Source organism: Oryctolagus cuniculus, chromosome 1 (assembly GCF_964237555.1).
Source record: "Oryctolagus cuniculus chromosome 1, mOryCun1.1, whole genome shotgun sequence".
Taxonomy (NCBI): domain Eukaryota; kingdom Metazoa; phylum Chordata; class Mammalia; order Lagomorpha; family Leporidae; genus Oryctolagus; species Oryctolagus cuniculus.
The window spans coordinates 69,085,741-69,102,454 of record NC_091432.1 but is presented as its reverse complement, the minus strand read 5'-3'; the positions used below and the strand labels follow the sequence as shown (position 1 = coordinate 69,102,454).

Below are 16,714 nucleotides of genomic sequence, written 5' to 3'. Positions count from 1 at the left end.
TGGGGCAGCTGGGCTCAAGAGCTGCCAGGCCCGAGCTGGGCACCGTGCCACAGGCTGCCTGGTAAGGGCCGTTTCATCTGAGTCCCAGCTGCCACTTGGCTGGCTGGCCCAGAGCCCAGCTGCCTGGAGGGCAGAGGGGCTGGCAGCTTTGTGTCAGGAAGAAGAACAAAGAGAGGGCGGGTGGGAGGAGGACAGAAGGGAGCAGTGCTTGCTGTTGGAATCAGGCCAAGGGGAAAGGAGATCCAGCCACAGCCAGCACCGAGGGGCTGTTGGAGTCTTTGGTTGCCATAGCATCTTTGAGACAAGTTCACAGGGCTCATCTCAGATAACACCCCAGCTCTCAGCATGTCACAGGTGAGGACTGAGGCCCAGGAAGAGGCAGGACTGGCCTGAGGTGATATTGCAAAGGAGTGACAGAACCAGAGCTACAAGCCTGGGCCCTTGGTTCCCGCTTCCGGCTGCCTCGGAAACGGCCATTTCATCTCTGGGAGCCTCAGCGTGCTCGTAGGCAAAATGGAGGCGCTCCTTCCTGGTGGGGATCGGGAGGACCATAAGTGCTAGTGGAAATGAAAGGGGGGGGGGGGGAAGAGGGCCTTCTGCACTAGGTCTTGGAGGCTGGGTGAGTTTTCCAGGCAGAGAACTGGCTGGTGGAGCCCGGCCGGCATTGCAAGCACAAAAGCAGGGAGGCAGGAGAGTGCAGGGGCGGGGAGAGAAACAGGAAGCAACACTGAAAAGCCAGACGGCCTGGCGCTGTGAGAAGTGCCCAGGGTCTCTTAGTGTCTAGCCCTCCTTCTCTGGGAGCAACCCTTCAGAACGCTGTCGCCCTGTGGACTCATACTGGCCGGTGCTGGGAGGAGTCGACTATGCAAAGGCAAGTGGGTACGGATGACACGGCTGGCAGGGAGGCCCCCTTGAGGGGATCCCAGCACCTTCCTGGTGGCATAGTCCATTTTGCAGAGTCAGCGTATTCAATATGCATACTTTGGTCAGTGCTATGGTGTGGAGAGGGTTTGAGTGGGTTCCCCAAAGGTCCACATGTTGGAAGGAGCCAGGAGCTCCATCCAGGTCTTCCTCACCAGTGGCAGGGGCCCAAGTACTTGGGACATGAACCTTCTGCCTCCCCAGGTGTGTTAGCAGGAAGCTGGAGGACAGCAGAGTAGCTGGGACTGGAACCAGCACTCCAATATGGCATGTTAGTGTCACAAGCGGTGGTTTAACCTGCTGCACCGCAATGGCAGCTGAGGATTTGCCCCGTTGTCCTCCTCCCCTTAGAGTAAAAGTTCTGGGTCGCTCAGCATTGAGGAAACCTGCTGGGAAGGCCATGGAATCAGAGCATCTGAGAGCATTTCCTAAGCTTTCCTGCCCGCGCAGACGGTACAGATACACACATGGTCACTGTTTTCTTTCTTTCTTTCTTTCTTTTTTTTTTTTTTTTTTGGGGGGGGGCTGTTTTCAATAGTTTAAGGTGCTTTGTAGCAGGAGGATTTCAGAATATCTAGTCCTCCACATTATTGGATGTTGAAGTCCAGCACAGTTTCATATACATAGTCACTCTGTCTTTAAAGTTATCTGTGCTCATATCTTTAGGGCAGAGACATATCTCAGCCCCTAACGCCTAGCCAAAGTCATTATCAGTAGCTCTTGGTTTATTCAACCAATAATGAGTCACAGTCCACATGACAATAAAGAGTTGGAAAGGTCCCCATGCTGGATAAGCTGATACTGGATGGGACAGCACCAAGGAGACAAGAGAGTGGGCACTAACACTTACTCAAGAAAGGGCTCCTAAGAGTTTTAGTCTAGTGCGTCCCAAGTTCCCAAGATGACCAGATACTTGTTAAGTATACAGATTCCCAGGCCCTTCCTTCATGATTCAGTTTCAGCACTCTGGAGGTGGGATCCTGCACTGGTGTTCTATAAGCGCCTCAGGCAAATCTTAACCATGAGGGAAATTTTGGCAATGCTCAATTATTTCCTTTTATGTAATTCTCACAAAACCCAGCCAGTCAAGAATTCACAGGTATTTTGGGCCCAGAAAGGGGAAGCAATGGATGGTCAAACAGCTGGTGTACGTCAGGACCAGGGTTCCAGTGCTAGTCATTATACTCCAAAACCTCATCACCTTATCTATTCTTTTTTTTTTTTTTTTACCAACTGTTAGTATTTTTCCCTAAAGTTTCTACATCATTAGTTTTTTTTTTTTTTTTATAATTTTTTTTTGACAGGCAGAGTGGACAGTGAGAGAGAGAGACAGAGAGAAAGGTCTTCCTTTGCCATTGGTTCACCCTCCAATGGCCGCCGCGGCCGGCGTGCTGTGGCCGGCGCACCGCGCTGATCCGATGGCAGGAGCCAGGAGCCAGGTGCTTTTCCTGGTCTCCCATGGGGTGCAGGGCCCAAGCACCTGGGCCATCCTCCACTGCACTCCCTGGCCACAGCAGAGAGCTGGCCTGGAAGAGGGGCAACCGGGACAGAATCTGGCGCCCTGACCGGGACTAGAACCCAGTGTGCCGGCGCCGCAAGGTGGAGGATTAGCCTAGTGAGCCGCGGCGCCGGCCCATCATTAGTTTATTATTCTGAGTTTACGGTCCAGAGTCACCATTTTCTTTTTATTGAGGTTAGAAAAAAAAAAAAAAAACAGAAAAATAACCATCTTAATCATTTTAAGTGATTAAGTAGTAATCACAAGTATTAAGTTTATTTTCATTGCCAAGGAAAAGAGCTCCATAACGTTCTCATCTTGTCATTTGGAAATCTGTACCTACTACATAACAGCTCCCCTTTCCCCTATCCCCTCTGCCCCGGTAACCACCTCTGTACTATCTTTTTCTATGAATTTGACTGCTTTATATACTTCATATACATGAGCTCATATAGAAGTATTTGTGTTTTTGCAACTGGCTTGTTTCACTTGGTATAATGGTCCTTGAGTTTCATCCATGTTGGAGCATGTGCCAGAATTTTTTTCCTTTTTAAGTCTGGATAGTATTCTGTTCTGTTGTATCTATGTGCCACACTGTGATGGACGTTTGGTTTGCTCCCACCCGTTGGCTATTATGGATAAGACTGCTATGAATGTGAGTGTACACATATCTCTTCAAGACCCTGTTTGCAGTTCTTTTGGTTATATAGCCAGACATGCAAGTGCTGGCTCGCATGGTAGTTCCTTTTTGATTTTTTGAGGAACCCCCATATCATTTTCCATAATCGTTGTATTGTCATTATTTTTAAAAGAACTTTATCTTTATGTTTTTAAAGATTTATTTATTTGAAAGGCAGAGTTTGAGAGAGAGAGAGAGAGAGAAACTATCTTCATGATGCTGGTTCACTCCCGAAATAGCCACGATGGCCAGGGCTGGGCCAGGCTGAAGCCAGGAGTCTAGAACGCTGTCCAAGTCTCTCATGTGGGTGGCAGGGGCCTAAGCACCAGGGCCACCTTCTGCTGCTTTCCCAGCACACTGGATGCCAGCTTTTGCTGGCAGTGGCTTAACCCACTGCTTCACAATGCCAGCTCCTATTTAAGTCCTTTTCAAAAGGACTTAATTTTTTAGGAACCAGAATTGTGGTGCTGGTATCCCATATCAAAGTACTGGTTTGAGTCCTGGTTGCTCTGCTTCCAATCCAGCTTTCTGCTAACTACCTGGGAAGGCAGCAGAGGATGGCCCAAGTACTTTGGGTCCCTGTCATTCCTGTGGGAGGTCAGGACAGAGTTCCCAGCTGTTGTAGCCATTTGGGGAGTGAACCAGTGGATGGAAGATCTCTCTTCCTCTCTGAGTCATGCTGCCTTTCAAATAAATAAATACATTTCTAAAAAAGATTATTTTTGAACAGTTTTAGATTTACAGAGATATTGAGGAGAGAGAAGGGTGCCCATATATTACACTGAATGTTTCCTGTTCTAAACTATTTATTTTAAGATTTAGTTATTTGAAAGGCAGAGTGATGGTGACTGAGAGAGATGTATTCTACTTTAGTATGGTTCATTGGTTACATTTATCAATGAACCAATATGATGCATTAACTAAAAATCAATAGTTTACTCATAGCATTAAAATTTTTGTTCAATGTCCATTTTCTGTTCTAGAATCTCATTCAGGATACTACATTACATTTAGTCAGTGTGTCTTCTTAGGGTGCTCTTGGTATGACAGTTTCTCAGATTTTCTTTGTTTCTGATGGCCATGATAGTTCTGAGGAGTACTGGTAAGTTGTAGAATGCCCCTGTATGGGAATTTTTCTGATGATTTTCTCATGATGGGACTGGGGTTACAGATTCTGGGAAGAAGATCATTTTTACCACATCATATCAAGGGTCCCTACTAGCATCATGATTTATAACAGTTGATGTTGACCTTGATCACCTAGCAGAAGTAGTATTTGTCAGTTCCTCCACTACAATACTACCTCCCCCTGCCCTTTGCTTCCCCTATTGTAGTCTTAGAAGGAAGTCACTGGTCACAGCCCACATTTAAGGAGTGGGGTGTTATGCTCTTGCTGTTTATGGGATATATATATATATGTGTGTGTGTATATATATATATTTGTTTATTTAAGAGGCAGAGAGAGAGAGCGCGCGTGCTCACATCTGTTGGTTCACTCCTCAAATGGGTGCAATGACCAGGGCTGGGCCGGGGTGGAGGGAAAGCCAGAACACAAGCTAGGTTTCCCATGTGGGCAGCAGGCACCTGCTTACTTGAGTCATCAGCACTGCCTCCCAGGGTCTACACTGGCAGTTAGCTGGAGTCAGGAGCTGGAGCCCAGAATTGAACCCAGATGCTCCACTGTGGGAGGCTGATCTCTTAACCACTAAGCTAAATGCTGACTCCCTGACTTACTGTACTTTCTTTTTTACAAAGAGAGGTTTTTTTAAAAAAAATTATTGAGAGGCAGAGAATAATAGAGAGACTGAGAACTCAGACCGGCTAGTTCACTCCCCTATCAGAAGTCAATCCAGGTCCCCCAATTGGGTGGTGGGAACCCAACCACTTGAGCCACCCCCGCCGCCCCTAGGGTCTGCACCAGAAGGAAGCTGGAATCAGGCAAACATGGAATCCAGGACCTGTGGTTTGGGATGCAGGCTTCTCAAATTGCTTCTTTACAGCTAGGTCAAAAGCCCGCCTCCCTGAGGTGGTTATTTTAACAAGGAAAATAGCGCACAAAAGGGGTATCTAGATTTTTTTTTTTTTTTTTTGACAGGCAGAGTGCACAGTGAGAGAGACAGAAAGGTCTTCATTTTCTGTTGGTTCACCGCACTGATCCGAAGCCAGGAGCCAGGTGCTTCTCCTGGTCTCCCATGGGGTGCAGGGCCCAAGTACTTGGGCCATCCCCCACTGCACTCCCTGGCCACAGCAGAGAGCTGGCCTGGAAGAGGGGCAACCGGGACAGAATCCGGCGCCCCGACCGGGACTAGAACCCTGAGTGCCGGCGCCACAGGCGGAGGATTAGCCTACTGAGCCCTGGCGCGGGGTACCTAGCTCTTTGCGTCACTGGTCGTACTTGGCATTCCTAGCAGGTGGCCTGTGGTGGCTTAATAGCCCACACCGGCCACCCTACTTCCTGGAACTTCACTTTCCTAGCTCTAGGAGGGGTGTTGTTGATTCCCCTTCCCCTCCCTAGTTCAGTCTTGATGGTACCCCTGGGACCGCACGGGAGCCCGAGGCTCAGAAAAGGGCAAGGTCGGCTCAGCATCTCACCTGGCCGGGCAACCCCTCCTGCGCTTAGCTTCCCCACCCCGGGGCGGGGCCAGGGGCACTTCCGCTGGCCAGCGTTAGCCGCACGTGGTAGGCTGAGCGGCGCCGGGCTAGCTGCGGGTCGGAGATGACCAGCCTGCGCTCTGCGCCCGGGTCTCCGGCGTCCACGTCCCGGGCGCCGGCGCCCCCGCCCGTGACCGACAGGCAGAACGTGAGTGCGCGGGAGGGCGGGGGCCGCGCGTGTCCCGCGCCGCCGCGTCTTGCTCTGCTGCGCTCCGGGGTCTTCCGCTGGCCCCTGTCTCCCCGGGGCTGCCTTTCGCTTTGGGCGCGCTGCGTTCCCTCTCCTCTGGCAGGGCTCTGTCTTTTCTCCTTGGCCATCTCTGCCCCAGCTCTGGCCGCTGTGCTTTTGCGCCTCTGTGCCGGATCCTGCTCCGGGTGTGCGTGGCCTCTCCTCTTGGCACTTTTTCTTGCTTGGCCGCCTTTATTCATCGTTCTCGTCACACTGTCTTTATTTTAGTGCCTCTCTGGCGCTCCGCCGTGTGCCCTCAGGCTTCGTGAAGTCCATGGGTTTTCTTTGAACCTAACTCTTCCTGCCGGCCCTGGCCACCCCCGCGCCCCAAACCCCTCCATCTTCAGGCTGGCCCTGCCCTTGGGTTGGATCCTGAGGCTTCCTGCTCACCTCCTCCCTGGGCTTGGGCGAGGGGGGAGGGTCGACAAAGGCTGCGTTTGCTGTAGGAGCAGAAAATTCTGATTCTCTTTTGGCTACATCTTTGCTTTTTTAATTTTTAAAAGATTTATTTGTTTATTTGAGAGGCAGAGTTACAATCAGAGAAGTCTTTCATCCACTTGTTCACTCCACAGATAGCCCCAACGTCAGGAGTTGGGACAGTTGGAAGCCAGGAGCTTCTTCCGGCTCTCCCACAAGGGTGCAGGGCTGCAAGCACTTGGGCCATCTTCCACTGCTTTCCCAGGTGCATTAGTTGGCATCCATATGGGATGCCTACGTCATAGGCGGAGGCTTAATCTACCAGGCCACAGCGCAGACTCCTGGTTCCGCCATCTTGAAGACTTGGAAGGAAAAGCAGACCCAGGAACGTATGGCTCTTTCCACTAGGACAACAGTAATGGCATTTTCCTTGGCGAGTGACAGAGCCATCTTCTTTTAAAATATGTATTTATTTGAAAGGCAGAGTTGAGAGAGATCTTCCATTTGCTAGTTCACTCCCTAAATGGCCACAACCAGCAGGTCAGATCCAGGAACCTGGAACTCCCACGTAGGTGCTGGGGCCCAGTTGCTCTCCCAGGTGCACTAGCAAGGAGCTGGATCAAAAGATTCCGGTGCCTGGAAGCAGCAGGGACTCACATGAGCTCTGATAAGATAGAGGATACTGGCATAGCAAGCAGAATCTTAACCCGCTATGCCCAATGGTGGCCTGACAGGGCCACCTGCTGAATGCTTAGATAGGTGCTCAGTAAGTGCCTGAATGAATTACCAGGCAAAGGTAATGCCGGGACCCAGTGCTCAGTGCCAGGTAGGGCAATGTCGCCCTTTATCAGAGGACCGTGTGCTCCATTCAAGTCGGCAGTGTGCTGCTCAGCTCTGTAGTAGGTAAGAGTGACATAAGGTAGAGCCAAGAACAGTCCCTCCCTTGAGGAAACAACAGTCTAATTTGCAAGGGGACCCAGCCTGCTTTGATGAGGGGGGTGGAGGGAGCAGCAGGTGGTTGAATTGCAGAGTTTAGGGTTTATTTGGAAGGGAATGAGGAGTTTTCTGGGCATTTAATGCAGGGAGTGATGGGATCAGATTCAGAAAAGGTACTGTGGTTTCAGAATGGAGAGCAGGTAAAGCTGCTGCCTGCAGTGTTGGCCTCCCCTATGGGCTCCGAGTCCAGTTCCGGCTGCTCCACTTCTGACCCATCTCTCTGCTATGGCCTGGGAAAGCAGTAGAAGATGGCCCAAGTCCTTGGGCCCCTGCACCCTCATGGGAGAGCTGGAAGAAGCTCCTGGCTCCTGGCTTCAGATAGATCAGCGCAGCTTTGGCCATTGCAGCTCTCTGGGGAGTGAATCAGCAGATGGAAGACTAATCTCTCTCTTTGGCTCTGCCTTTCTGTAACTCTTTCAAATAAATAAATAAATCCTAAAAAAGAGAGAGGGGGGGGAGAGAGAGAGAGAGAGAGAGAGAGAGAGAGAGACTTATTTGAAAGGCAAAGTTGCAGAGCAGGAGATCTTTCATCTGTTGATTCACTCCCCAAATAGCTGCAATGGCCAAGGCTCGGCCAGGCCGAAGCCAGGAGCTTCTTCCAGGTCTTCCACATGGGTGCAGGGCCCAAGCACTTGGGCTATCTTTTGCTGCTTTTCCAGGCCATTATCAGAGAGCTGTGTCAGAAGTGGAGCAGCTGAGTCTCCAACCAGCACCCATATGGGATGCTTAACCTACTATGCCACTACACTGGCCATGACTTACTTTCTTTCTTTTTTTAAATTTGTTTATTTATTTGAAAGAGTTACACAAAGGAGAGGCAGAAAAAGAGAGGTCTTCCTGGTGCACTCCCCAATTGGCCGCAACAGCCAGAGCTACGCCGATCCAAAGCCAGGAGCCAGGAGCTTCTTCCAGGTCTCCCACGAGGGTTTCAGGGCCCAAGGACTTGGGCCATCTTCTACTGCTTTCCCAGGCCACAGCAGAGAGCTGGATCAGAAGAGGAGCAGCCGGGACTTGAACCGGCGGCCATATGGGATGCCGGCACGGCAGGTGACAGCTTTACCCTCTGTGCCACAGCGCTGGCCCCTCTTTTTTTTTTTTTTTTTTTTAAAGAATTTATTTATTTATTTGAAAGGTAGAGTTACAGAGAGGGAGAGAAGAGATCTTCCATCCACTGATTCACTCTGCAGATGGCTGCAGTGGGTGGAGCTGGGCCAGTCAGAAGCCAGGAGCTTCTTCCAAGGTCTCTCAGATGCATACAGGGGCCTTTGGGCCATCCTCCTCTGCTTTCCCAGGCACATTAGCAGGGAGCTGGATCCAAAGTGGAGCAGCCAGGACTCAAACCGGTATCCATATGGGATGCCAGCGTTACAAGCCATGGCTTTAACCCGCTGTGCCACAGTGCGGTTCCCAGGAAGCTAGTTCTTGAAGCATCTGGCAATTAGCTTCAGAAAGGACATTGAAGTGATTGGATTCATTACACTTCCAGAGCTGGAGGGATTTAGAGTTCTCTTGGTCTATTTTGCCTTCTCTTCATCTCCCTGTTTCACAGATGACTGAGCTTAAGCCCAAAGCAGACAAGTGAACTGCAGTCACTGGCAGCAGTGGGTTTGGGGAGGGCTGGGGTGGGCAGCACATGGCTGTATTGGAGTCAGACTGTTGGGAACGTGACCCCAGCTTTTCCTCATCATTTCTGAGCTGCGTCACTCTTACCTCTGTGCTTTCCTCACCTGTGTCGTATGGGGACCTTAACAGGGCCTGTGAGCTGTCCGTGGCACAGGAGTATTGAGGACACATTGGTTCATTCAGGGGTTAACATGTAACCTCCCACTTAACTGCTTGCTTTACAGAAGTGCCCTCATGGTTAACCAAGCAGCCCTGCCGAGGGGCCTTGAGGTTTATGGGAGAAAGCAGGGAAAGTAGATCCTGGGCTTACTTTTCTCAGCTGTATTGTTTGGCGGCTGTCAAGCTTCTGTCCTCAGCCTTCTCTCTGTCTCCTGAGAGGAGCTGCTGTCATGGCAACTCAGTCCTCTGCAGTGTGCCTGCCTGTGTGCCTCCAGTATTTTCTTCTTGGGGTTAGAGCTCATAGGCCAGTTGAGAATGAGGTCTCACTTCAAACAGACTGGAGGATGGTCCTGAACCCTGGTCCCATCCCTGGGTGTTCGCTGACTTGGGGCAGAATCTCCAGGTCAGAGATGCAGCCTGCAATGTCACATCCTCTGCAGTCATCACCCCCCACCACCACCACCACCAGGACACTTCTGCAGCCTTCAGCACACAAAAAGAGCTGTCCCCCTCCTGCCTTTGAGACTTCCCTCTTACCACCCACATAATCAAGCTGCTTGCCTCCCTCTCTCCCCTGTGAGCTCTATGTATTCAGGGTCCCATTCACCTGTTTAGCTCAAGGCTTGCGTGTAATAGGCTTGAGCCTATTAATAGGTTCTTCGTACATTTTGTTGAATGAGTCACTCAGGAAAACAAGAGTGGAAGTATTTGTTGATCTTATTTATTTGAAAGGCAGAGAGACAGGAAGAGATTTCCTATCAACTGTTTCACTTCCCAAATGCCCACAGCATCTGGGGCAGGGCCAGGCTGATGCAGGAGTCTGACTTCAATCTGAGTTGTCCTTGTGGGTGGCAGGGACCTAAGCATGTGAGCTGTCACCTGCCGCCACTTAGGGTGCATATTAGCAGAAAGCTGGAATCAAGAGTGGAGATGGGGCGTAAGCCTAGGCATTCCTATATGAGATGTTGGCATCCCAAGTGGCATCTTGCCTGCCACGCCAAAAGCCTGCCCACAGTGGAGGTATTTGAAGGTTGAAGGTAATTATGTAATGACCAGGAGCTCAAACTGTGGGATAAAAGGGCCAAGTTCAAGTGCTGACAACCTTACTTAGTAGCTGATGGATCTTGGGCATGCTATGTCACTTTCTTTAGCTTTTGTTTTTGTCCTCCATAAAATGGGGATGTATTACATTCTTTGTAGAGTGAGGATTGAATTAGATACAGTGGTTTAAGCCACCTCCTAGAACTCTAGCATACCATGTCAGAGTGCTGATTCAAGTTCTGGCTGCTCTGATTCCAATCCAGCTCCCTGCTGGTGTGCCTGGGAAGGCAGCAAAAGATGGCTCAAGTACATGAACCCCTGCCACCCAGGTGGGACACCCGGATGGAATTCCAGGCAGCTGGCTTCCATCTGACCCAGCCCCAGCTGTTGTGGCCATATGGGAGTGGACCAGTGGATGGAAGATCTCTTTCTAGCTATCTCTCTGTAACTCTACCTTTCAAATAAATAAAAATCTTTGGGGCCAGCATTGTGGAGTAGTGGATTAAGCTGCCACCTGCAGTGCCAGCATCCCATATGCGTGTTGGTTTGAGTTCTAGCTGCTCCACTTCTGATCCAGCACCCTGCTAATTGGCCTGGGAAAGTAGTGGAATATGGCCCAAGTACTTGGGCCCCTACACTCACTTCGGAGACCTGGATAGAGTTTCCAGCTCCTGGCTTCAAGCCTTGGTGTTGTGGCCATTTGGGGAGTGAAATAGCAGGTGGGAGATCTCTTTTTGTAACTGATTTTCATTATATTTTTTCTTTACTTTTTAGTTTCTGCATTTCAAGTAAATAAAATTTTCAGTATCTGCACTTCAAGTAAATAAATTAATGTTTTAAAAAATAGGAAGAAAAATCTTAAATTAAAAAATCAACTACCACACAGTTACTGGCCTGTGAGGGCAGGAACTGTGAGCTGGTTGTTCAGCACTGTATCCCAGGCAAAATAATAGGCAAGGGGGCCCGTGCTGTGGAGTAGTGGGAAAAGCCACCTGAAGTTATGGCATTCCATATGGGCGCCAGTTCAAGTCCTGGCTGCTCCACTTCTGATCCAGCTTTCTGCTATGGCCTGGGAAAGTAGTAAAGGATGGCCCAAGTCCTTGTGCCCTTGTACCCACGTAGGAGACCCGGAAGAAGCTCCTGGCTCCTGATTTCGGATCAGCACAGCTCCAGCCGTTGTGGCCATCTGGGGAGTGAACCAGCGGATGGAAGACTTCTCGACCTCTCTCCCTGCCTCTTCTTCTCTGTAACTCTGCCTTTAAAATAAGTAAATAAATCTTTTTTTAAAAAAATAGGCCAAATAAACATATAGCTATCTTATTTAATAAGTGAATACATGGTCAGGATAGCCAGTGTTCACTTCCTGTGTCACACTCATTGTATGGTCTTCGGTGTTTGTGTTCAGTCTTTGTGGCTGCACTTTAGTGCTCCCCAAATGCTGTCTCTCAGTCTGTTTCTATGAGCCCCTCCCCCTGGCCAAGGGCATCTCCTGGCTGTCACCACATCGGTCTCACTTGTATCTGTAGGGAGGAGCCCAGGGTCTGGCACAAAACCTGTTGAACAGCTGATATTTGTACTGTTTTTGAAGCTAGAGTTACTGTCTTTTCACCACCAAAGACATTCTTATTATTTAAGCCCCAAGGACTCCTATCTTGTAGACATATTCTTAAAAAATCCATTGAAAACAAACTTTTATGCATTCATTTATTTGAGAGAGAGACACACAAACAGAGCAAGAGAGAGTACTCCCGTCTGGTGGTTCAGTCCCCAAAAGCCCACAATAGCTGCAGCACGGCTAGGCTAGAAACTCAGACTAGGTCTCCCACAGGGGTGGCAGGTACTCACCTACTGGAGTCATAACCTGTCGCCTCTCAGAGTATGCATTAATAGGAAGGTAGAATACAGAGCAGAGCCAGAACTCAAAGCCAGGCACTCCAATAGGGCCTGCAGAATTCCCAACCGGTGTCTTAAGCTGTACGCCAAACACCCACCCCAAATTCCAGGTTTTAATAAACCAAGAGCATGTCGCTGATAATCAGAAGTTTTTTTTTTTTGTTTTTTTTTTTTTTTTAAGGTTTATTTATTAGAGTGACAGAGTGACACACACAGTTAGAGATTTCCATCTGCTGGTTCATTACCCAAATGGCTGCAACAGCCAGGGCTGGGCCAGGCTGAAGCCAGGAGCCAGGAATTCCATCCTGGTCTCACACATGGGTGTCAGGGGCCCAAATTGTTGGACCATCTTCTGTTGTTTTCCCAGGTGTATTAACAGGAAGTTGGATCTGAAGTGCAATACTGGGTCTCAAATTGCTGCTCTGATTTGGGATGCCAGAGTTGCAAGCAGCGGCTTGGCCTGCATGCCACAATGCCAGCACCCAATCAGAACTTCTAATCATATGAGGTAGATTTTTTTGTCCTCAACTTCCATCACAGCATGTGGACACACCATACCCAAGAGATGTTTCCTGAATGAATAATGTGTATAGTTTCTTTAGTTTTCCTGATATGTTAAAATGCCTTTCCCCCAATTTTTTTTAATTTTGATTTTTTTAAAGATTATTCATTTATTTGAAAGAGTTACACAGAGAGAGGAGAGGCAGACAGAGAGAGGTCTTCCATCCACTGGTTCACTCCCCAATTGGCTGCAACGGCGGAGCTGGGCCGATCCAAAACCAGAAGCCAGGAGCTTCTTCTAGGACTCCCACGTGGGTGCAGGGTCTCAAGGACTTGGGCCATCTTCTACTGCTTTCCCAGGCCATAGCAGAGAGATGGATCAGAAGAGCAGCCAGGACTTGAACCGGCATCCATATGAGATGCTGGCACTGCAAGCGGTGGCTTTACCCACTACGCCATAGTGCCAGCCCCTTTATTTTTAATTTTATTTGAAAGGAGGTGGTTTAGCCAAGACTCAAATTGGCACTTATATGGGATGCAAGCGTCACAGGTGGCAGCTTAACCTGCCACACCAAAATACCGGTCCCTATCTTATTTATTTAAAAAGCAGAGTTAGAGAGAGAGAGAGAGCTCATCCATCTGCTGGTTCACTCCCTAAATGACTGCCATGACTGAGGCTGGGCCAGGCTGAAGCCAGGAACCTGGAACTACACCTGGGCCTCCCACATGGGTGGCAGAGGTTCAAGTACTTGAGGAGTCATCTGCTGCCTCCTCAGGTGTGCACTGGCAAGAAGCTGTAATTGGAAGTGGAGCCAGGTGCTCCGGTGGGATGCAGGCATCACAACCACTGTTCCAGTCTCCTCCCCCTTCCTTTTAAATGTATGTTTGCTGCTCCGTGCGGAGGAGCCGCACCGGACCGGACGCTTGTTGTTCCCCTTTTTTACAAGTCCTTTCTATAGTAAAGTAAGAATAAGTAAACAGCAAACTCCCAAAGCAAGAATGAGTAGAGAGAAGTGAGAAAGAACGAAGTAACGAACTTCCCCGCGAACTCTCCAACGCACTCTCCAACCAACCCACACCACCATGCCGTCTCTCTCCTCCTATATAGTCCTCTCCACCAATCTGTGCTCTGCTACCCACACGCCGAGCACGCCGCTCTCCTCCAATCAGGAGCGGCTCTTGCAGCTTGTCAAGTTGGTGAGAGGCAGCTGGGTAGAAGCTGCACGCTCCTCTCCCAGCGCCATATTGTGGGAGAGCAGATGCATAGAATAAGTCTTAATTCCAGTAACAGTATAGTCCGAGTTGCTCCCCACATATGTTAGAGGTGAGTATCGCAGGTTGGAAATGCCCGAGGCTGGGAAAATGGCTTGCCAAGGCTACAGACTTTGGAAGTGTTATTGTTGGGACTTCTATAGCAATATCTACTAATGTTAGTAGTATCATTATTCTTGTATTCAAGTATCAGGTATTCTTGTATCAGTCTGAAATCTTTTCCTCCTTAAATGCTCACTTCTCTGGAGTTAGCATGAATACAACCCTGTTGAGTAAGATGGGCCTTCCAAGCATTGAAGCTAATCCTTAAGGTTCTCTTGGGTTACAACCTGGATTCTTTGGATGAAAAGAAGTCAGGAGCTCCCTGGAGGTGGCGCTGTTGGTTCATTCTGCCTCTTGTGCCCCCAGATAATTAAAGTTGTGGAGCTGAACGTCGGGGGTCAGTTTTACACCACCACTCTGGACACCCTACGAAAATTCCCAGACTCGAAGCTGGCAGAGATGTTCTCCGGCGCCAATCTCGCCTGCAGGGATGCGAAGGGCTGCTTCTTCATTGATCGTCCTGGCACCTATTTCGGACCTATCCTCGAGTACCTGCGCAGCGGGCAGCTGCCCACGCAGCACCTCCCCGAGGTGTACCGGGAGGCTCAGTTCTATGGAATCAAGCCTTTGGTCAAGCTCCTGGAAGACACGCCACAGATCTTTGGTGAACAGGTGGCTCGGAGGCAGTTTCTGCTGCAAGTGCCCGGCTACAGCGAGAACCTGGAGCTCCTGGTTCGCCTGGCGCGCGCAAGGGCTGTGGCGCAGCGTCATTCGAGGGTCATGGTGTGTGTGATGCCGTCTGAACAGCATTCTGCGAAGTATCAGGAGCGCCCACGTACTGAGGAGGACACGATTGTCATGCACACGCCTGGGATGCTAGAAACGGATGTGCGTGACCTCATGGACTGTGTGAAGATGGACCTTCAGAACCAGGGGTACAGAGTAACCTTCTCCGGCCCCTACACGAATTCACTCTTCTCCACTTCCTCTTCGCGCTTTGCCCCAGCCTGTGCTTGCTCCTTTAAATTCACCTTCACGTGGTGGTGATTGCTGGGGCTCGGACTGTTTTGCTACCGGCTGTGGTGGGGCTTGTAGAATTAAAAGTTGCAGGGCAGGCCCCGAGGCTCACTAGGCTAATCCTCCGCCTTGCGGCGCTGGCACACCAGGTTCTTAGTTCTGGTCGGGGCACCGGATTCTGTCCTGGTTGCTCCTCTTCCAGGCCAGCTCTCTGCTGTGGCCAGGGAGTGCAGTGGAGGATGGTCTAAGTCCTTGGGCTCTGCACCCCATGGGAGACCAGGAGAAGCACCTGGCTCCTGCCTTCGGATCAGTGCGCTGTGCCGGCCGCAGCAGCGCGCCAGCCGCGGCGGCCGTTGGAGGGTGAACCAACGGCAAAGGAAGACCTTTCTCTCTGTCTCTCTCTCACTGTCCACTCTGCCTGTCAAAAAATAAAAAAAAGTAAAAAAAAAAAGTTGCAATTTTCTTTAATTTCAAAAACAAACATTGAACAGCTTGCATGGTTGGCTTATAGCTTTCTTCTCAATTTTTTTTTTTTAAGATTTTGTTTCTTTATTTATTTGAGATACAGAGTTACAGTCAGAGAGAGGGAGAGGCAGAGGAAAGGTCTTCGATCTGCTGGTTCACTCCCCAAATGCCACAATGGCTGGAGCTGGGCCAGTCCGAAGCCAGGAGCCAGGAGCTTCTTCTGGGTCTCCCACATGGGTGCAGGGGCCCAAGGACTTGGGCTTTCTCAGGCCATAACAAGAGAGCTGGATCAGAAGTGGAACAGCTGGGACTCGAACTGGCAGGCGTATGGGATGCTGGACTGCAGGCATCAGCTTTACCCACTACACCACAGCGCCGGACCTGGGACACAGGACTTAACAGTACCCAAATTCAGAAGCCCCCATGTAAATGCATGATTTGGCAACCGTATTGCATGCCTACCAATTTTCTCACACTTTAATTTTCCTTTGAGGTGTCTCTTCTGTGGTGATAGATGTAAAAAAACCTTCCACTAAGACAAGGCCATATGTATATGAAAGATTCTGGCTTTGCCCCGATGGCATAACCATAGTCTTTATCAGTCACTTCAGAAACTATTGTTTCTGAACAGTAAATCTTTAAAAAAAGATTTTATGTATTGTTTATTTGAGAGGTAGAGTTACAGAGAGAGGAAAGACAGAGAGAAAGGTCTTCCATGCACTGGTTCACTCCCCAGATGGCCCCAATGGCTGGAGCTGAGGCCATCTGAAGCCAGGAGCCAGGAGATTCTTCCGGGTCTCCCATGTGGGTGCAGGGGCCCAAGGACTTGGGCCATCGTCTACTGCTTTCCCAGGCTATAGCAGAGAGCTGGATTGGAAATGGAGCAGCTGGGGCTCAGACTGGCACCCATGTGGGATGCTGGCACTGGAGGTGGCGGTTTACTCGCTATGCCATAACACCAGCCCCAGTAAATAAAATTTGAACATCAAAGACAAACAAACAGAAATAAAATAAAAAAAATTTGAACAACATCAAAAAAAAAAAAAAAACTACTGGAACTTTTCCCTTTATGATATCTTCACATATCTCTCTAATATTTATTTATTGGGGGGGGGGCGCTGTGCTGTAGTACAGCAGGTTAAAGCCCTGGCCTGCAGTGCTGGCATCCCATATGGGTGCTAGTTTGAGTCCCAGCTGCTCTACTTCCAGTCCAGCTCCCTACTAATGTGCCTGGGAAAGCCTCAGAGGATGGCCCAAGTGCGTGTGCCCCTGCACCCACGTGGGAGACCTGGAAGTGGCTCCTGGCTCTTGG

The 16,714-nt window shown here is 49.7% G+C and overlaps 1 protein-coding gene across 2 annotated transcripts; it reads left to right on the top strand.

Moving 5' to 3' along the window:
• Positions 1–215: 215 nt before the first annotated feature.
• KCTD14 (potassium channel tetramerization domain containing 14) lies at positions 216–15,388 on the top strand. Of its 2 annotated transcripts, none has more exons than XM_008263476.4 (2): positions 216–354; positions 14,287–15,388. In XM_008263476.4, the coding sequence occupies exons 1-2, from the start codon at positions 346–348 to the stop codon at positions 14,965–14,967; spliced, it is 690 nt and encodes a 229-aa protein (XP_008261698.1). In that variant the 5' UTR covers positions 216–345; the 3' UTR covers positions 14,968–15,388. The 2 variants fall into 2 exon arrangements, with proteins under 2 accessions (XP_008261698.1, XP_008261692.1); XM_008263470.4 differs by lacking the exon at positions 216–354 and adding an exon at positions 5,729–5,898.
• Positions 15,389–16,714: the final 1,326 nt, after the last annotated feature.